Source organism: Vombatus ursinus, unplaced genomic scaffold (genome assembly GCF_900497805.2).
Source record: "Vombatus ursinus unplaced genomic scaffold, bare-nosed wombat genome assembly UNPS02014932.1, whole genome shotgun sequence".
Taxonomy (NCBI): Eukaryota; Metazoa; Chordata; class Mammalia; order Diprotodontia; family Vombatidae; genus Vombatus; species Vombatus ursinus.
Window position 1 is genome coordinate 6,251,626 of NW_020954710.1, and position 22,349 is coordinate 6,273,974.

A 22,349-nucleotide genomic window follows, 5' to 3' on the forward strand; every position below is an offset into this window, starting at 1 on the left:
CATCTACTGCACCAATGATTACTTTCTATTATTGCTTTTGTCCTGCCACTATGTTCTGAACATAGTGGATGTTCTATTAATTGAGCCGTGACATTTCCCAAACAATAAAATAAAGGCCTTTGAAGAATCAAAAGGAATAATAAGCAGAACATTCAGGCAGATATTCCGGTTTCTGAGCTATAATAATGCCCACTGTGGGCACGCTGATCTTCTAAACAAACAAACAAACAAAAGTTATAAGGGCACGCCTGGTGATTTGGGTCCAGGTGAAAGGATGACCCTGGAAATCGAGACGAGAACATCTGTGGCAATGCCTTAGCACGGGAAGCACAGAATGAATCACACAGGGAGCCTGAATGCACTGGTTGTACCTTTATTATTTTACCTCGTTCACTAACAGTTCCATGGTGCAAGGTTACCATACACAGTTATTTAATGTCTGCATTGCACATCTAAGGCTATCCAGCAAATGAATCAGAATTAGTACAAATACATGAACTATATTTACATTTTGGATACTGAAGCTCCAAACGTCAGATATATTTACAAAATAAAACATGAAATGAAAATCTGAAATTAATAATGTACATCATTGCTAATGTGCTTGATTCCTTCACTGGGGAGAGATCAGTTTACAAAGTATTGGTTCAAGAAGGCCACTTATGCTTTATGGTTTTTGTTGTTGGGTTGAGAGGATGGCAATGGGAGATGGGTTCAAGGGTAACAGCATTTTTAGCAACAACATCTAAAATACACAAAACACATGAGTGTTGATGGAACCAGTTAGGTCAACTGATGCCAGACGTGAGAAAACAACATGGCAGCAAGGGTGTGGCGAAACACCAACATTACTCTAGCTTTCCATTTGAGCACAGCTGTTTGGCTGTAGGTTTTGGAGAGAAACTTAGTGTCAGTTACAGAAGTTTTCTTTTTCTTAAATAACTGCCAGTTTTCCTAAATTTCTTATGGGACTTGGACCAAAATTCCATAAATGGCCTTTTGAACAACAAAACTCTCTCTTTATTGAACAGCTGATGTTTCTGTTTAACAAGGAAGCACAAAGTTAATACATTCCCAGTACATACAGTAACGACTTGGAACATTGGGTAATTAATTAGTAGCCACAGTGGACAGATGCAATGCACACAAGTTAGAGTCCTATTTCAAATACATTCATTCAGCAAACCTTCCAAGAACAGCAGCATTAGTCTCTTTTTAAGAAGCAGGTTAACAACTGGCCTTTAAAAAGAGAACAAAACTAAAAGAAAAGACAAAGGCCCACAAGAATGGAAGAATTGATGCTGTACAATAGAAATAGAGTGGTAGCCAGGCAGTAGGAGTCAAACGCAGAACACCAATCAGTGCTAACCTCTGGATAATCCTTTTTTTCCAGTCTAATGTGCAATTAATTACAGATGTGTAAATATACAATACATTACAAAACAAAGTTAAATATCCCTGTAAATTAGATAATAAGCAGCAGGCAGCAAAGTCTTTGCTTTGAAATATGTGCCAGGAAAGTAACTTTTTTTTGGTCTGAAAAAGACCTTTTACAATGATTTTATTTCCCTCTCCTTTATCTTGGGATAGAAAAAAAAGTAAAGTGTTAAGTGGTTCATAAATTTTATGTAGCTGCAGAAAAGCCACAAATGTCATGTGGTGTTTCTTGGTTAAGGGATAATCATTTCTTATATAATTCGATAATTTTAAAAAATCCAATTTAGGAATTCCAGGTCATTATTGAAGACGAGTGTTCAGACCTAGTTACCTACTCTGTGCTGGTGGCCACAGTCAGTGGGTTGGCTGGCCCCTGGCCTGGTCCCTGACCTGAGAGCTGGCTGACTCCCAAGCAGGCTGCACAGAATCAGGTAGCATTTCTGAACACCAGCTGTTGCTTTTTTAAGGGGAAGGAGGTATGAGCAGGTAAGAGAGGACAAGGAAAGGAGAGGAAACAGTGACTGGTTTTTAACCATCACATATTCCCTTTTAATTCTCAGGGTGTTTTTTTTAAAGGATCTAAGGTTAATCTGGATCGCCTTATGAAAATCTGAACAACAAGTAACTTAAAATCCCTTTATATTTCCACCTCTGTGACTGCAGTTGGATTTCTCTACTCAAAACATCATATGGCAATCGCTGCCACTAGACCCACTTCCTGAGGACCTAGGAGTGGTGCCAGCCTAGTTCTTCAAGTCCAAGTCTCCAGACATAAAATGGGTCCCTTGTAGAAAAGGAGACACAGAAGCTGTGCCTGACAGCCAGGTGGGAGGGCCAAAGTAGTTTCAATAGGGAAAAGAAGCTACGCACCTGTCCTGGTCCCCACCACAGGATGGCGCTGTTCCCCTTGCTTTCAAACATAGGTCTCAGCTGTGATTGGTATAGATCAGTGTAGATGTGTAATTCAGTTAACTCATCTGACTTACCCAAGGCAAAGACTTTCCCAACTAGAGTTTTCTACTTAAAAAAATAAAACAAACCAAAAACAAAATAAACCAAAACTAAACCCAAGTCACTTGAGTGTGCCACATGATTTCACTGCCTCTCAGCCTTTCCACCCACACCTGTGACAGATATGTCCTCTTGAGTTAGGCATCACAACAGCCTCAGTCTTATCACGAAAGGCCTAAGTGAATTTCCACTTTGTTCTTCATTCATTAGTAAGCCAGATGAACTTCGACCCAGGAAGCCGTCCACAGCATGAGCGGATCCAGGACTGCATGCTGTGTCCATCACAGAGATAACAAAGAAACATCTGAGTACAGTAAAAGTCCCACAAACAGCTAATAAAACAAATGAGATGGGGAAGCAGAAAGAAGCCATGATAAAGGGTTTCAGCTCTTTCCAGTTAAGGTAGAAAGACAGGGCATACCATGTTACAATCTCTGCCCTCCTGTTCCTCTTGCACTAAGCTCTCCGACTTGCTCATTCTCTTAACTGCAGGGCAGCTCTAGCGGATGAAGCAGGGAACCGAGTGCTGAAGGGATGAGACCTAACTGTGGGATGAACGGCTCTGCAGAGATGGCAATTAATGCTGGCTGCCATGACAATCACCTATCTGTGCCCTGCTGGGCAGTGCCATGAACCTCAAGGCTGAGGTCTCAGTGTATGGCCTTCAAGCACGCTTATGGTGGAGACCAGTGCTACTTTGGAAGGAAGGAGAGGGTGGCAGAAGACTCTCCAGTCATCTAATAAATTAACTGAGGTAACCTGGAGACCTTTGCTCTCTTCTGCCATTTCTGTAAAACTCAATGGCCGATGAAAGAACAGATAGGATAATGGGCAACATTTGATCAGAGCATCGCACTGGCCTTCCAGGGACTGTCCTCTGAAGCAGATGAAGTTGCCTAGCGGTGAGGATGCCCTCACACAGTAGCAGCCTCCTCCTTTCTCAGGAGGAAGCCCCTTCTTTTCTGTTCTAAGGGGATCCCCTAACTCTCTAGGGAAGAAAGACAGAGAGCAGGAGGGACAAGAGAATGCATAAGAAGAAACAGCTTCTTTCCAAGGGAAGGAAAAATTCTGACACCAAACTCACAAGGTCAGGCATACACTGTTTTCTCTTTCTTTGTATGCCTTTATTCACACACACACACACACACACACACACATACACACACACACGCGCGCGCGCGCCCACCCGCAGAGGAGATTTTGTTTGGCCATCTCAACTCAGGGACCTGCAAAACAAAGCTAGAAGTATATATGGATACAGAGGGAATATACTTCCTCCTCTTGGATGAAGGCCAGTGGGACCAAAGGTAGGGAACTTTTGATTACCACCCTTGTTGATAAGTTTTCTTGGGTCAATTATGACTTCATCAATTAACAACAATGATATTAATATTATTATTATTATTCATCACAAATGAAACATTAACCCCTTCTGGCTAATTCTCATACTTGAATACATGGATTCCAAAGGGCAACCCCAGTAACATTACTAGTGCTAAGGAGATAAGCTTCAAGTTCCAGTGAATCCACTTTCCTTCCTAATCCTATGGCCCACAGGGATTGTATTTTTCTAGCTGCATGGGACCTAGAGGGAGTGATGACTTGGTAGAACTCTTGTCTACCTCTTTTCACCCCAAATGGTTTGGACCGTAATGGCATAGTGACATGCAAGCTGACATATCACAATCCTTACCTGATGCCAACAGTAGAGCCACCTTCCTTTAACAGAGAAAGCCACTGCTTCAAGCTTACTGAAAATAATTTTCTCCCCAACACCTCCAACCTTCAACTAAACTATTACAGAATCTCATTCTAGGTGAGCTCCAATTAATTCTCAGAAAGAGCTGAAGTGTCCAATTCTCATTACAGTCGTTTTGTCTGGAAAGAAACTTAAAGATAAACCAGAGCCAGAAAAGGAAGAAAAACAAGACAGAGAAGCAATTGAACTGTGGTTTTTGGCAGGGTAAGGCCCCTTATCCAAGTTATAAAGGGCTGGATCCCTTCCCCTTCCCGTAGGTTCAAGGTCACTGGGGAAAAACTGCAGTGACCTCACTGGAAATCGGGAAAGGGGAAGAAAAGTCATGAGCAGTTTCCAAAGACAGACAAAGACAGCAGTACAGACACCAAAGGTGATCAGAAATGCTAATCAATAATCCAAAATGAACACCCTCACCCCAACAAAAATAATTTGGAGGTTCATTGGATCCCCTCTTTTTTCCACTTTTCCTTTTGTTTGACCACATGCTACAAGTAGTATTCTCAGCAGAAGAGAAATGAAAAGAGGACAGAGCAAGAAGGGTTGGGGAATAAGAAGGCCAGAAGACCGCTGGGGAAGGAGCGGTCGTTAAGCCACAGGAGCACGAACAAGGAGAACCATCAAAAGCACAACAAGAATGAGTGGTGACCCTTTGTCTCTGTCTGAAGGTGGGGGAGGGGGCTCCGCAGCATCTGCTCAGTACTTCAATGGACCTGTGCGTCTGCGAGAGAGTTTTGACCTATAAGAGACAGATAAAAACCAGAAGTAAGTTGGATTGCAGTCTCTCCCCTTCCTGCCTCTCCTCTGTGACTCACGCCTGAAGCCTCTTCTCCCAGGGATCGGAGCCAGCAATTTGGGCCTCTTGGACAGAGAACCCAGACTATCACAGCTTCCTCCTGCACGATTAGCAGGAATAGCTTTTTTAGGAACTGTTCCAACACAGGGCTGAACAACACTAACTCCCAGACTTGTAGTTGAGACCCAAACACTGGAATAGCAAAACTAAAAAAGTCTAAAATCTGGCTCCCAGCTCATGTTTGGAGAAAGTCTAAAGAACAGTAATGAAGACAATGAAATAAGACAGAGAAGGAGCAAATAGGGTTTGCGGTATACATATAAGAACAGGATATGACAGGCTATGTCTCATGGGGAGTTCAAGCACCTCAGTCTCAGGCAATTCAGGCCTCTTTCCACCCAAGACTCAAATATTAAACGCTTTTTCTCCTTTTTATATCACACTTGGTGAGCAGCTCATAATAACCACTTCCCACTTCCCAATGCTGATGCTCTTAGAGGCTCAAAACTAAATGATGAAAGGAAAGATAGGAATGTACCATTTCTTACCGTATCGTACCAGCAAGGAGTGGGTTAAAGGCATATAACCAGTCATTCATGTCTTTATCATTGATAGCTTGCAGAAGGATGCCACGGTGCTTTGTGAACACAGCAAAAGTATTGGATGTCTAGGAGAAGCACAGAAAGTGCTTAAAGAGTTAATAATGACACGAATATTTTCCCAGGGTTTTACATTTTAACCAAGAGGCACTACAGAGTACTACAGAGACAGGGTACTACAGAGACAGGACTAGAATGGGACTGAAGATCTTGCAGAAGCCCGTGGTGGATGCCAGCGCAGGCATGGCCAAATAAGTGGGAAAGAGACTTATCTTGGAGCTCCAAGTTCCAGTTGTGAACTAACAATAGTATTTGTACTTTCCTCTTTATGGGGTTGTGAGAATGAAAAGGGCTTTGAGAAATTGCATGGTAATATAGACATGTTGGCCATTATTTAGTTTACATTTGTTTTCTCAATCCTCAAAACAGCCCAGTGAGTCAGAAAGGCAGGTTTTTTCCATATTTCTCAGATGAAGAGACTGAGGCTAAGGACAGTTAACTGGCTTGCCAAATGCCCCCTGCAGATAAGCAGCAGCTCTATGAACATGGTAGTGTGCTCCGGTTAATGCAGGACATCTTGACACCTTCTCTAAGCACTTGGCACTCCAATGGTTTGGTGATCTCTCTAAGACGGGCAAGTCCTCTGACAATACAGATCACAGATTGCAAACCTTGTGCCATCATGCCCTCTGTTGCAGCCAGCCCCATCATCCCCAGGTCTTGCTGTCATGTCTGATGATTGTCATTCTCAGGCCACGACTTCAGCAAAGCCTCAGCTGCCAGGCTTCCTTTCACTCCTTAGGCTCTGGACATTTCCCCTGCTCCCCCAACCCTGCCCAGCTTTACCTTACTGCTCTGGGGAACGTTCTGTCTTGAGGCCTCAGCTGTCCTGACTGGTGACTGCTCTTTCCAGAACATCACGTTCAAGGCCCAGACATGGTGTACCCTCTCCCCTGCCCACCCCCTTTCCAGTTATGGAACCAACAACCACAACCAAATCAACTCTGCCATAATTCTGGAAGGAGGAGGTGTCAATCCATTCTCCTGTGGCCCCACGCACGATCCCTACAATTTTCCAAACCAAAGTACCCCCATGATATGTGTTGATTCTCCCATTAGAATTTAAGTTCCTTGAGGGCAGAGCATGTCTTCACTCATATATTTGTATTCCCCAGTATTTGACGTGGGGCTTGGCTTAGAGAAAGGGCTTAATTATGATTTTTCACTCATTTATCCATTCATGACCGCCTATCCATGTCTTCCTATCAGTTTTCCACAGAAGGTCCACTTAATATCTTGGTGGGGGAGTGGGTGGCTTCCTCCAATTCTCTTGACAAAGAGAGCACACTAGTGGAAAGTGTGAGCTGTCCATCAGTTTTCACCTTGCTCTCACCATGTGATCAGCCCACATTCTTTTTTTTAATCATACATTTCTTGGACTGCATCTTTTGCAACACTTTATCCGGCCTAATTTCTGGCTTGCAATGTGTTGCAACCTGCTTACAACTACCACATACTTCACCATTGCCCTTCAGGAGATCCTTCGCTTCAATTTCCAGGGACTGTAACATTCCGTGACTTGCAGCCACCTAATATCACCCAAAGACTATTGATATGAAAAGATCTTTTTGGAGAGAAGCTTGGGATCACTACTGCAATTTTCCAAAGGCAATCCAGTCTGCTGTCTTCCTCTTCTGGGTCCAGTTCACTAGTGGTTTGCAATGTCTGTCTAAGATGTCTAGATGGATGAGTAAGTGTTATAGGTTATCCATCAATCTGTACAACATAGTCTGGATAAAAGGCATTCTTAATTTTTCCTGAGTGGGCAGTAAGATCAAACTCGAAATTTTCACTAATTATAGATTTCATTTAGGAAGATCTGCCTTGTTTCAGGGCTTGCTGCAGTCAGTCCAATGTCATTCACAAACAGGAGCATCTGGAGGAGCTCCATTTACAGGGACTCCCTGTTACATCTGGATTCTGTGGTGGCTCTTCACCACATTTGGAGTACATAAATGTCTCCCTGGCTGATGCCTTGATTCACATTCACAACTGGCTCCCCAGAGAGAACACTTCAGAAGGGCACAGGCACCAAGGAACAATTCTCTATGCTACAAAGAAAAAGGTCACAACTGTGCTTGTGTGTTACATTAGAGACCAGACATGTCAGTACTGACCTTCACCATGGCCTGCTGGTCCTCACTGTATTCCACCTGGGCTGTAGATAAGTTGATGATTCCTCGTTCTACTGGATCTTTGTCACTGTTGTAGATGAATGCATACGGACGTCGTACCACTACAAAATGTTTAGCCCAATTGCTGGAATATGGTTCCTTAAAATGGAGGTACCCCTTCTTAGATACCACTGAGCTGAAGGACAATTAAGAAAAGTTAATTTCCCAACATAAGAGAGGACATCAGTCAAGGTTATACACGCATGTGTCTATGTGTGGCAGTAGGTATGTATAGCTGTATGGATGGATATTTGGCCCATCTAACTTACAGCTAAAATTGACTTCATGCTTTTCCTCCCCCAATTAGAATGAAAGTTCTTTGAGACCAGCATCTGTCTAAATTTTCTAATTATATCCCCAGTGATTAGCACAGTGCTTTGTTTACAGTAAGTACTCCAGAATAGGTAAAAACAGGGTCATTAAGGCAATCTTATCTACTCCTATGGCTTTAACTTTTCTGTTGGTGCAGATGACTCTGAAATCTAAATCTTAACCCCTAACTTTCCCTTAAAGCTCCAATCCTAAATTTCTGACTACTTATTTTATATATTTCCATGGGCATGCTGGACCAGCACTTTATTCTCAGAAAGTTCTTTTTTTTATATATATATATCCAGTTTTAGGGAGATGTGTTCTGTTAAGAACTTTCTGAAGGGGGCAGCTAGGTGGTGCAGTGGATAGAGTACTGGCCCTGGAGTCAGGAGGATCTGAGTTCAAATCCGACCTCAGACACTTAGTACTTACTAGCTGTGTGACCCTGAGCAAGTCATTAACCCTATTGCCTAGCAAAGAAAACAAAAAAAAGCTGCTTGAGATCTCTTCTGTTTTCTGTTTACATGCCCAATTTCTACCATAGTGTTCTGCACATACTAGCGGTTAATGCATTTTTGATGAATTGAATTTAGGCAAGAAATCTCTTCCAAAGCAGCTCATAGGAAGTATAAAACTCCAGCTGTCCTCTCCAAGCACTAAATGTAGCCAGCTTAAGTGACCTCAGCTGGAGAGCTTTCAGAGCAACAGCAACCCCTGCTGGAGTCTAACCACCCTATATGAAGGGCAAGCAGGAAAGTCTACGGAATGATTTCGTTATCCTCATCCCCAGCAACCTCATTCCAAAAACGAATCCTTCTTACCCAGGTCTAATTTCTTCAATATCTGGAACGAGGTTGAGGAATTCATTTTTCCCAGCTCGAGCCAAGTAAGGAGTCTCCACTGTTGGGACTAACTGGAACTGTTCAAACTCTGAGCAGGGACTGGAGGCCCGAGAGTTAACTTCTGGGGTCCTTTAAAAACATGAATTGAAATACGAGATGTAAAATTAAAGTTACTCCTTATTTATTTCCATGAAAATTTGAAGGTAATGTTATGAATTTATTTTATTACACTGTGAAAAACACAATCTATCTCAATGTATCATCATGATTTAGAGATCCTCCAAACAATTTTGGAGAGCTGGAAACAGTCTCATGGAGTAGTTTAACTTCATATTCAAGCAGTATGAGTTTTCAGAAACTGCACTAATAGCCTAATTAAGGGCCTATGACAATGCTCCACCATATGACCACAGTAAGTTTGCTTATTAATTTGTACTCTTTGAAACAATTCTATGTTAATAGCGTCCCCTCATCTTATTCTGCAAATCCTCATGACCAAAAAATACTGCAAATAATGCATTTCAAAGTGGGGTTTTAAAAACAAAGAAATTCCCCCAATCTACTGATGTCACATGAGAGAAACCAACAACTTAAATTAAATGGAGACTCCAAATAGCTGTCTTGAAAGGAATTCTTCCCTTTCTTAACCATTCTCTTCACATCCCAAATAGTCTTTTAAAAATAACACATTGTGAATCTCATGCAAGTAAACAGCAACCAAAAGGAACCTGTCTGGAAGAACATAACATTTTGTTCACTGTGGGTATGGATTTTAGTTTTTAAATTTGCAAACTTTGCATGAATGGTCTTAGGACAAGTGTGATCCTATGATATCATTTTATATTGTTGTTGCGGTTGTCCAGTCGTTTCAGTTGGGTCCGACTCTTCATTACCCCATTTGGGTTTTCTTGGCAAAGATACTGGAGTGGTTTGCCATTTCCTTTTCCAGCCCATTTTGCAGATGAGGAAACTGAGGCAAACTGGGTGAAGTGACTTGCCCAGGGTCACATAGCTAGTAAGTATCTGAAGCCAAATTTAAACTCTGGTCTTTCTGACTCCAAGGCCAGCACTCTATCCCACTTCACTACCTAGCTGCCCTTTCCATTATATAGGATTATCCTATATTATATTTTTTTCTATGCAGCATTTATTTTAGCAACAATATTCTTTTTCCAATGTATAAAATTTTTTTTTTTTACACAAGAGATTACAATTTAGAAGAGAAAAGAGAAAGAAGGGCACTTTGGAAGCAACCAAAAGACAATGCTGCAAGAAAGAGAATCAGAAGGAATCTGCAATCAGAAGGAAACCAGTCATTGCCATGTGACACCCAAGTCATTATCTCTAAGTGGAGGAGGGGTACCTACTTCTGGTCCACTGAGCTGCACCTTGACTCTACCAGAGAGGGGCAGGTAGATGACGGGGTGAGGGTGGCACTGCTGAAACTGGACACTGACGGATCTCGCCCAATTGGAGAAATATCAGACAACTGTAGACACAAACCAAACAGGATTTGTTAGATTATAGCAAAACATCAGGAGAGCTGAGGAGGAGTTTAAAGTTGTCCTTAAAAAAACCAACAAACATCAAATGTTAGAATTTGCCTTTATCAGTCTTATGCATTAGCAAGTTATTAAAAAAAAGAGAATTAAATTGTTCAATCAAATATTCAACAAGCATTTCTTAATAAGTAACATATTCTTGAGGAGAAGGAGGAAGGAAAGGGAGGAAGAGAGAGGGAGGAAGAGAGGGAGGGTGGGGGAGGGAGAGAGGGAGAGAGACAGAGACAGAGACACAGAGAGACAGAGACAGAAAGACAGAGAGAGACAAGGGGGAGAGAGGGAGGGAGAGAGAATAAATACAAATATACGTGGAATTTAAAAACTTGGTAGTTAGGGAGAAAGGGCCCTAGGAGGCTTCAAGAAAGAGAAGGTGCTGGAGCTGTGTATTGAAGAAAGGAATACTATGAATAGGAAAGAAGGAAGTTATCAGGGGGATGGCCAGTGCAAAGGCCTAGAAATGGAAGATGGAGGAGAGAAAAGCCCAGTTTGGTTGAACTGCAGAGCATGGAAGGGATAATAATGGATGATAAATCAGGAAAGAGAAACTGGGACCAGGTGGTGAAAGATTTAAGTCTAACAGAAAAGATTCTGTTTTCACCATGGGTCAGATATGTGCTTAAGGAAAATCACTTTGGTAGCAGAGTGTAGGATGGACTGGAGTGGGAACAGACTTAAGGTAGGGAGCCCACTCAGGAATATGTTGCAATAATCTAGGCAAAAGGAGAGCCTGAATTAAAGTGGTGGCTATGTGAGTGTAAAGAAGGGATTAGAGGTCAGAAAAGTTATAGAACTAGAAATGACAAGAATTGTCAACTGATTAGATACATGGAATGAGGGAGAATGAGAAGTCAAGAATGATGCCAAAGTTACAAATGTGAGACACTGGAAGGATGGTGGTTCCTTTGACAGAAAGAAGGAAGCTTGGAAGAGGGGTGGGTTTTAGAGTAAAGATACTAAGTTCTATTTTGGACATGTTGAGTTTGAGATGCTTACAGGATATTCAGATTGAAATGTTGAGATATGAAAGGGGGGAGGGGAAGTGAAGGGAATAAGCCTTTATACAGTGCCTACCATGTGCCTGGCATTATGCTACATACTTTACAAATACTGAGGAGAAGGTAGGTGGTGCAAGGATGATGGTCTAGGAAAGAAATGAGGGGTGGTGAGAATGAAGGTCATGGAGAGGATAACAGAATGGTGTTAAGGGTCATAAGGCATAGGTAAAGATAGAATAATAAAAGATTATAATTAGATAAAGGAACTTGGGAGTTCATGAAGTAGCAAAAGAGCCTAAAAGGGAGAGGTCAGATGGGTAGGAGGAGAACTAGGGAAAACTTTGCCATGAAATTCCAGAGTGGGGACAGTATGCAGGAGGAGAAGGCAGTCCACACTGTCAAATGCAGTAGGATGAGGACTGAGAAAAGATCCTTAGATTTGGAAATTAAGAAATCAACGGTAAAGAGTAGTAAACACCAAGTGGTGAGGTCAGAAGCAAGATGCCATTTCTGACTCCCCTTGCACTCTCTCCACATCTCTAGTTTATTGACAAATCTTGCTTCTCTGGCCTTCACACTATCTTGTCTCTGTCCCCTTCACTCCCCTTCCAACCACCCCAGCCACCAAGCTAATTCAGGACTTTGGCATCTCTTGCCTGGACAATTGCAATAGGCTTCTAGCTGGCATTGCTCCCTTAATACTCTCTGAGCTCCAATCCATCCTCCATTCAGCTGCCAAAATGGTTTTGCAAAGGATATGAACAGGAAATTTTCAAAGGAAGAAATCCAGGCCATCCTATAGCCATGTGAATGAAATGTTTCAAATCACTACTAATTAGAGAAATGCAAATTAAAGCAATTCTAAGATTCTTACCCCACTGGCAAAGATGACAAAAAAAGGAAAATGATGTATGTTGGAGGGGCTGTGGGAAATACACTATTGGTAGACACGTGCATGGGCACAAATATTTTGGGAAACAATTTTGAATTATGCCCAAAAAGTTAATAAATATTGTGGGCCCTAACACTTAGCTAGCTCATTGCTAGGCCTAGATCCAAAAGAGATCACAGAAATAGAAAAAGTTCCTATATGTATAAAACTATTTATAGCAGCTCTTTTTTTGTAGGAGGAAAGGCTAAATAAATTGTGATATATGAATATGATGAGATTGTGCTATAAGAAATGAAGAAAGAAATTATTTCAAAGAGACCTGGGAAGACTTGTACAAAATGATTCAGGGTGAAGCGAGCAGAATAAGATCATGCTACACCATAATGTCAATATGACAAAAGCAAAGAATTATGAGATTTTTATAAGTGAATTAAGTCAGCAGAACCAGGAGAATAATTTATGCAATAACAACCACACTGTAAAGACAGAGACTTTTGAAGGCTATAAAAACTATGGTCAAAACAATGACCATCCATAATTTCACAGGACCCTACCTCCCGACAGAGGGTGGACTTAGGGCTACAGAATGAGACACAGATATTTTTGAATACAATAATGAGGGAATTCGTTTTGCTTGAATGTGCACATTTATTACAAGGAATTTGTTTTTCTTTCTTTTCTTAGTGGGGTAGGGGAGAAGGGAAACAAAATAGATTTCTGTTAATTTAAATAAAACACTTTACAAGACAGAGGTTGGGGGTGCTGCTACAGATGTGGAATACTGCATGCACTGTCACAGGAGGTCACTGTATTGTGGATCACATGAGATAATAATTGTAAAAAGCTGGCACAGTGTTTGGCACATAGTAAGTACTATATAAATGTCAGTTATTATTATTATTATTATTGTTAATCTTGCTTAATTGTGTTACTTTATTACAACAGAGGTCTCACAGACCAGGAGTAATCTGGAAATGTTTGCAATGTAAAAATAAAGTCAATAAAACTTAAAAACATAAAGTGAAAGTCTGACTATGTCACCTGCCTGCTCAATAAACTCCAGTGGGCTTCCTATTACCTCCAGGATCTCATAGAAAGTTCTCCGTTTGACATTTAAAGATCTTTATAACCTGACCCTTTCCTACCTTTCCAGGCTTCATACCTTACTGCCTCCATGTACTCTATGATCCAAACCATTTGGTATGGTTAAAAAAAGAGAAAAGTCACTGAGTGAAACAGGTTGGATCAGCAAGAAACAGAAGCAACCGATAACAGGAGGAAGCAAAGAAACAGCATTTGGCAAACACTTACGACGTGTGCCAGGCACTCTGCTAAGCACTCTACACATATCTAATTTGACCCTCACAACAACCATGGGAGGCAAGTACTATTTTTAATCCCCATTTTACAGCTAAGGAAACTGAGGCAGAGGTAAAGTGGCTAGACCAGGGTCACATGCTAGTAAGTGTATGAAACTGGATTTGAACTCAGGTCTTCCTGTCTCCAGGTCCAGCATTCTGTGCCCTGTGGTGCCTCCTAGCTGCCTCTAGAAAACATGAAAATGAGGGCAGAACTTGCTATTTTCTTAACTGGGGTATGTGAGAAGAATATACAAACATGAGCAAGGAGCAGGGGAAGAGGGCATTCCAGAAGTCTCACTCCTCTCTGAAACATCCAAGCGAGGGAGGGCTGACCAGGGCCTGGTGCTGAAGCACCTCCAGGAGCAGGGGAGAGAGGGGAGGTGAAGAGGGAGGATGAGACTGGGGAGGGAGGAGTTGGAAGCAAAACAAATATCTTGATCCTGAAGTGGGAATTAAAAGGGGAAAAAAAAAAAAAAGAAAAGCAGAGAGCTGTAAGAGAGGGCCCCTCAGCTGGGGAATGGCTGAACAAATTGCAGCATATGAATACAATGGATTTGCCTGCACCACAAGCGATAATCAAAGAAACCATTTCAGAGAACCCCAGGTAGCACGAACTGATCCAAAGTAAAGTAAGCAGAACCAGGACAACAAGGACAACAACACGGTAAAGAAAAACAGCTCAGAAAGACTCATACCCTTTTCTGATATTAAGTTCAGCATTAAAAAAGAGGAAAAAAAGAATACAGAATAAGCAAAGGGGGCTGGATTCAGTGACTTCTAAGGGCCCTTCCAGGTCCACATCTATGATCTCGTGACTCAGGGAATGCACACGCGTTTCTAAGGAGTTCAAAGTGAATTTCTGTCACAAAATGACTTCACAATGAGCTCTCAGAACCCCTGATTTTCCTTCAAGGTTTGGCTCTGGAGACATCTCTTATATCAGGGCTTCTTAACCTTTGTCGTGTCTTACGTCCCTTTGACGGTATCTGGGGAAGCCTACAGAATCCTGCTCAGAATCATAGTTTTAAATGCACAAGATAAAATACATAGGATTACAAAGGAAAGCAATCATACTGAAATACATTTATTTCAAGACTTTAAAAAACCAGGTCACAGACGCCTCGAATTCAAACTCCCCTGTCCCACATGAAACCTTTCATGATGACTTCAGCTGTCAGTGCTGCTCCCTCCTGAAAATACTGTGCATTTACTTATCTGTGAGCACATTCTTAGGGGCCTTCCCCACCCCCCCCCACCCCGCCTCCCCACCCAGAGAAACCTCTTTGAGGGCAGGAATTGTTTCATTTTCTTTTTGTCCCTCTCATGCCTAACACTCGTACACAGGAAGTGCTTATTAAGGGCTCACTGAAATGAATAAGGCTTTCGACCTCTTTTTGTTTATGGCTGACAAACACTTTCCTCCACTAAGGAGGTAGGGAACACCTTTTCCCAAGTCCCTCAATGATGTCCTTATCGTGGGATTAGCAATCAAAGCTCATAGCCTAAAAACAAAAGAACAAACTACAAGGAGCTGATTCCTTGACTGATCTCACTCACCCCTACAAATACTGATACGCCTAATTTAAGGCAATATGGACAGGAATTACAGATAATGTGGGAGATGGAAAAGTAAAGTGAGCTGGAGAAAAAAGTCATCACTTTATTACCACGATGATTAAGGCTTAAGCAATTTGCTCACCTTACAATCACTGATGCTACTGTGCACCTGGTTAAATTCTCGATTGAAAGTGTGGGTGAGAAGTTGCAGGCACTGGAAAAGAGAAAGAAAACAAAACTCAGAAGACTCCCAGACACACAGCAAGAAACAGGAAAAGTATGTTTATTAAAGCCCACAGTAGAACTCATAAATAGTCAGAATAATCAGTTACAAATTTACTAATATTACAGGAAGGGAAACACCTCCCACAACCCTCCACCTCGGGCAGGACTAGGACAAAGTGTCTAACAGTGTGTACACTCTTGGAATGCCTCACTCTCCCCAGCGATGCCCTGCTCTCCCTCCTCTCCACACCTCCCCCCTCCCCACTCAACTCAACTCAGACATCTTCCAATCGTCCATGAAGCCTTCACTGTGGCCACCCTGCCCTGGTCAGAAACCCTCTTTCCTTTACTTCCCTCACGCCAGCCTATTCTGCCCTTAAGTTATCATGCAGGCTCGCCTGCAAGAACCCCGAATCCATGTGGTGCTTTTCTCTCTCTCTCCTCTCTCTCTCTCTCTCTCTCTCTCTCTCTCTCTCTCAGTGCCTCACAGAATGCACTGAACACAGAAGGTATTTAATAAATGAGGAACAAACGTGGCAAGAAGGAAAAGAGCTCCACAGGGAACGTGAACAAACCAGAACCATCGACACTAAATGAAGTAGTTACTGTCAGTTCTCAGGATCCCCTATTGTGAGCAACATGCGGCGCATAGACTCACAAGCTCTAGAAGATTCTCTGATGAGGAAACTATCGAGGAGGTAAAAGCTACCAGACCAAGTACTCTGGTACTCTGAGTACACAGGGCAGCTCCCATAGAAGGCACTCTTCCTAGTCCCCAACAATGTCGAGTCACATTCCGTTTAGGCGGACTGGTACCTTGGTAGCCAGCTCTTTCTCCCGATCCACCAGACTCTCGATGTCAGCTGAGTCATAACCACTGCTCTCACTCGGCGTGACTGCACTCTCCAAGGTGGTGGTGGAGATCTGAGAAGAGATGCTGGTGGAGGTGCTCAGGGTCCCACTGCTGAGGCTGGGAGACAGTGAATCACTCAGGGACTTGGGGATGCTATCACCAAGCTTCTCGCGGAGCAGCAGGAAGTGACGAGTCTTCTCTACCTGAAAACATCCACGCAAATGTCAATGACTGGGAACACTGAGAGAAGGACAAGAAGGGGTAACATACCAACCACAGTATAGCCTTTTCTGATCTAAAACTTAAGACTGGCTACCAACTTGGATTGAGCAGATAAAAAGCAACCAACAATAAACGGAAGAATATTCACGATTTCCCCTCCTGGATCACTGCTTTGCTGTGGCAGAGGAGCTTGTGCAGGTCAATGAAACTATGAACTATGCCATGCAGGGTTACCCAACACGGCCAGGTCACAGGATGGAGTTCTGACAATAGGTGATCCGCTGTAGAAGAAAATGGCAAACCACTCCGGTATCTATGTCAAGAAAACCCCATGGACAGTATTAACAAGACAAAAGAGATGACGCTGGAAGATGAGCCCCTCAGGTCAGAGGTTGTCCCATACACTCCTGGAGAAGAGTGGAGGACAATTACAAGTAGCTCCTGGGCCAAAAGGAAAGTCTGATGCTGTCAAGATCAATATTGCACAGAAACCTGGAACGTAAGATCTACGAACCAAGGCAAGCCAGATGTGGCCAAACAGGAGACAGAAAGATTGAACATCAACATCTTGGGGGTCAGTGAACTTATATGGATGGAAACAGTTGAATTTCATTCGGAGTTCTTTTTACACAACAGTATATTACGTATACTACTGAGGGCAAGAATCCTTAGAAGAAATGGAGTAGCCCTCACAGTCAAAGAAAGGGTAAAGCAGTACTGGAGTATAATCTCAAAAATGACAGAATGACATCTGTTCAAAAACCAAGGCAAACCATTCAACATCACAGCGATACAAGTTAATGCTCCAACCAGTGATGGGAGAGGCCAAAATCACTCAGTTCTATGAAGACATACAACACCTTTTAGATATAAAACTAAAACAATGGCACATTTACCACAGGGAACTGGATTGCTAAAGTAGGAAATCAAAAGATAATTGGAGTAACAGGCCAGTTTGGTCTTAAAGTATATAATGAAGCAGGGCAGAGGCTAATAGAGTTTTGTCAAGACAACTCACTGGTTATAGCAAACACTCTTTTTCAACAACCCAAAAGGCAACTCTACACATGGACATCACCAGATGGTCAATAACAAAATCAGATATATTATATACTTTGCAGACAAAGCTGGAGAAGCTCTATGCAGTCAGTTAAAATAAGACGTGGAGCCGACTGTGGCTCAAATCATGAGCTTCTTATTGCAAAATTCAGATGTAAATTGAAGAAAGTAAGGAAAATCATCAGACCATATAGATATACATCCTTTATGAATATGAAGTGGAGGTGATGAATAGATTTAAGGGATTAGATCTGGTGGAGTGTTTGAAGATCTATGGACAGGTTGGAACTTTTACAGCAGGCAGCAATAAAAATATCACCCCCCCTAAAAAGAATAGCAAGAAAGCAAAATGGCTGCCTGATGAGGCTTTACAAATAGCTAAAGAAAGAAGGAAAAGGAAAGGGGAAAAGGAAATATATATCCAACTGAATGTAGAATTCCAGAGAACAGCAAGGAGAGATAAGGTTTTCTTAAATGAGCAATGCCAAGAAATAAAAGAAAACAGAAAGTCAAGGGATCTCTTCAAGAAAATTATAGATTTCAAGGAAATGTTTTATGCAAAAATAGGAATAATAAAAGACAAAAGTGTTAGAGACTTAACAAAAGCAGAAGAGATTAAGAAGAGGCAGCAAGAATATACAGAAGAACTATACAAGAAAGATGTTAACATCACAGATAACTATGATGGTGTGGTTACTGATCAAGAGACAGATACCCTAGAAAATGAAGTCAAGTGAGCCTTAGGAAGCATTGCTAACAATAAGGTTAGTGGAGGTGATAGAATTCCAGCTGAGCTATTTAAAATCCTAAAAGATTTTGCTGTTAAAGTGCTGCAGTCGATATGCCAGCAAATATGGAAAACTCAACAGCAGTCACTGGATTGGAAAAGACCAGTTTACATCCAATCCTAAAGAAGGGTAATGTCAAAGAATGTTCAAATTAATGCACTCATTTCACATGCTAGCGAAGTTATGCTTAAGATTCTGAAAGCTATGCTTCAGCTATATGTGAACCAAGAATTAGCAGAAGTACAGGCTGATTTCTGAAGAGGCAGAGGAACTAGAGACCAAATTGCTAACATTCACTCATTGGATTATGGAGAAAGCGAAGGAGTTTCAGAAAAAAACATCTACTTCTGCTTCACTGACTACACTAAAGCCTTTAACTAGGTGGATCAGAATAAAATGTGGCAAGTTCTCAACAAGATAGGAGTACTAGCTCCCCTTACTTGTCTTCTGAGGAACCTGTAGATGGGCTAATAAACAACAATTAGAACCAAAATGGAACTTATTGGTTTAAGATCAGAAAAGGAGTACGACAAGGCTGTATATTGTCACCTTATTTAACTTATATGCAGACTACATCATGTGAAATGCCAGGCTGGCTGAATCAAAAGCTAGAATTAAGGTTGCCGGGAGAAATATCAACAATTTTGGATATGCAGATAATATCACTCTGATGGCTGAAAGTGAAAAAGAATTAAGAAGCCTCTTGATGAGGGTGAAAGTGGAGAGTGTGAAAGCTGGCTTAAAGCTTAATGCTAAAAAAACCCTAAGATCTTGACAACTGTTCTCATCACTTGCTGGCAAATAGAGGGAGAAGAAATGGAAGCAGTATTAGACTTTGTATTCTTGGGCTTAAGATCATTGCAGATGGTAAATGCAGCCATGAACTAAAAAGATTCCTGCTCCTTGGAAGGACAGCTATGACAAATCTGTACAGCATACTAAAAAGTAGAGCCATCCCCTTGCTGACAAAGGTCCATATAGTCAGAGCTATAGTTTTTCTAGTAGCCATGTATGGCTGTGAGAGTTGGACTATAAGGAAAGCTGTGTGCTGCAGAACCAACACTTTTGAATTATGATGCTGGATAAGACTTTTGAGAGTCCCTTGGACAGCAAGGTAAAAAAAATCAGTCAATACTAAAAGAAATTAATTCAGAATATTTATTGGAAAGACAAATACGAATTTGAAGCTTAAATACTCTGGCCATATCATGAGAAGACGGGACTCGTTGGAAAAGAGCCTGATGTAGTGAAAGACTGACAGCAAAAGGAAAAAGGAACAGCAGAGGATGAGAGAGATAGTGTCATGGAAGCAATGGACATGAGTTTGTTCAGACTTTTGGGAGACAGTGGAAGACAGAAGGGCCTGGTGAGCTATGGGCCATGGAGTCATGAAGAGTCGGACATGACTGAACGAGTGAACAACAAATTCATGATTTCTTTATAATGTGAGATGATGGGTGTAAGGGAGTTCTCACTTCTCAAGCTGCTTTTCTGTGATTTTTCTCACTTTGAAAAGAGGATTCTCTGAAGGCCCTGATGGTATCAAAGGGACCCCAATCCTCTGATACCTCATGTAGAAGCTCTAGTTTCTCCAGTTCCCACTGATGCTCAAGAATAAGGCTGTCTCCTCTCGGCCTCCAGCCTGCGAGGTTCTCTTCTCCACGAACATATGCCACAGATGTGTCCAGAACTTTTCTTCTCCTCCTTTGCATACCTAAAATGGAGAAAACAGAAAAATTTCAGAAGAACACATCTTTACTTTGGAGTATCCTCCCTAGTCCACAAAAAATTGACGATCCACTAACTCACCAATCTGTGCTCCAAAACTGATTTCCACAGACTTGGAGTTTTGCAAATTCTATTCAGCTTCTTCCACCCCTCTCCACCCCACAAAAAAAGAAAGAAAGAAAATCCTACATTTTTTTAATTTCAAATTTTACTCTCCAAGAGATTACTTAGCCCCCAGTAGGTTGTGAAAAGGTGGACCCACTATCACACTGTTGGTGGAACTGTGAATTGGCCCCGCCATCTTGGGAAGTAATTTGGAGTTATATTCCCTAATCCACCTTTTGGCCCAGAAATTCCACTGTCAGGCCTAAGGAGGGAAATGGCAAAAAGAAAGAACTAACACATCAAAATACTAATTCTTTGTAGAACTTTTGGAAGTAGCAAAGAAGTGGAAGCAAGCAGATGCCCAGTGATTGGGGGGTGGCAGAGTAAGTCATGCTACACAAAGGTAATGGAATATGACTGTGCTATGAGGAAAAGAGAGGTGTGGAATGATTTCTATGAACTGATCCAAAATGAAGTGAGCAGAACCAGAGAAAGGATACACAACAACTGTGACAATGCCAATGGGAAGAGCCAGCACAACAAAACAACTTAGTGAAATTGACTGCTATGACAATGTGAGGACCAAGGCTGGCCCCAAAGAAGGGAGAGGAGAAGAGCCTCCCCTAGTTTCTTTGCACAAGTTGAGGACTCTGCTGTGAAGCACTGCATTATTTTTTTTTTGTTAGTGAGGTAACTGGGATTAAATGACTTGCCCAGGGTCATACAGCTATTAAGTGTCATGTGTCTGAGGCTGGATTTGAACTCAGGTTCTCCTGATTCCAAGGCCAGAGCTCTACCTACTGCGTCACCTAGCTGCCCAAAAAAGCACTGCATATTTTGTCAGACTTTTTTGATGTTTAGGTTGAGCTGTTTTCTTTCCCTCTTTTTTATTCTTTATTATAAGAGATTGCCCTCTGGAAGGGAGTAGATGGTAAAAAAAAAAAAAAAAGAAGTTTCAATAAAAATGGAGATTAACCCCACCCCCCCGCCAAATCTCTCAGTACTGCTATAAAGACTTAATTTCAAATCAAAGGTTTCATCTTTTCTGAAGCAAACATATGAAATTCTGGTTTCCACTTAAAACATGTTTCCTATAGAAGCGACAATCCACCAGGGATTGAAAAGTTTTCGTTCATTCAGCTAAGCCCCTTTTGTTCTCTCTGATACTATTTACAGAGAGTGTCAAGATTTCCTTCTGTCCATGGGGCTAGTGATAAAAGCCATCAACTTATACCAAAATATATGCTTTGAGAGCAGTTAGAATACACTTTAATCTTTCTAAATGATACTATTTTTTTTTTGTTTGTTTTGTGATATCTTAATGTGCTGTCAATTATCTCCAGGAGTCAAATTTCCAAAGCAAATTCATTTTAATTCCCTTTTAATTTCTAAGATATGTATCATGTTGTCTGGATGACTTTCAAAACTGTGTTGCAGTATAAGAAACAAAAGAGAAACTAGCCATCATAGGATAACTTGTGAGAAGATCCATTATAACAAAATACAATTTTCATTATGAAAATTTTTACTTTCATCCCAAGTGGACATTTTCTAGTTTTCTGGAACAACATAATTCTACCAACACACGTCTGTAGCACCCATGAGTAAGTATAATACCACAAACAAATGGCAGCTGCTTACCAGGACTGCCTGTGTCTGCCATTTTGCACAAACTGAGTTCATAAATTCCAGTTACACGGTTTCTGTTTAAAGAGAAAACAAATCAAAACAATCCCATCAATTGTCATAACAGAAATATGAAAAAAAATAATTTCTCTTTCACATAAGATGATCATCCATCTCAAAGACAATGAAAAGCACCTTAGAAATAGTAATGATATTTGCATAGAATTTTAAGATATACAAAGTATTTTACCCAAATAACTATTTGCAATAAATAGTGTGAGTATTGTTATCTCTGTTTCACAGATGAGGAAACTGAGCCACAGAGTGGTCAAATGTCATCTATAGCTGTGCTGGAGCCTTATGTTTTAGATTCCAGGCAATATACTAGA

At 41.4% G+C, this 22,349-nt stretch overlaps 1 protein-coding gene across 1 annotated transcript in view; it reads right to left on the bottom strand.

Moving 5' to 3' along the window:
- Positions 1-357: 357 nt before the first annotated feature.
- The window catches only part of KIF1B (kinesin family member 1B), a 185,258-nt gene continuing 163,266 nt past the window's right edge, over positions 358-22,349 (bottom strand). The window contains exons 38-46 of the mRNA XM_027844030.1: positions 21,976-22,037; positions 20,070-20,215; positions 16,396-16,635; positions 15,497-15,568; positions 10,355-10,476; positions 8,967-9,116; positions 7,777-7,969; positions 5,549-5,667; positions 358-4,943 (exon numbers count right to left, since the gene is read on the bottom strand). Of these exons, the coding sequence (XP_027699831.1) occupies positions 4,901-4,943; positions 5,549-5,667; positions 7,777-7,969; positions 8,967-9,116; positions 10,355-10,476; positions 15,497-15,568; positions 16,396-16,635; positions 20,070-20,215; positions 21,976-22,037 (1,147 nt within the window). The 3' untranslated portion in view covers positions 358-4,900. The remainder of the gene's footprint in view (positions 4,944-5,548; positions 5,668-7,776; positions 7,970-8,966; positions 9,117-10,354; positions 10,477-15,496; positions 15,569-16,395; positions 16,636-20,069; positions 20,216-21,975; positions 22,038-22,349) is intronic.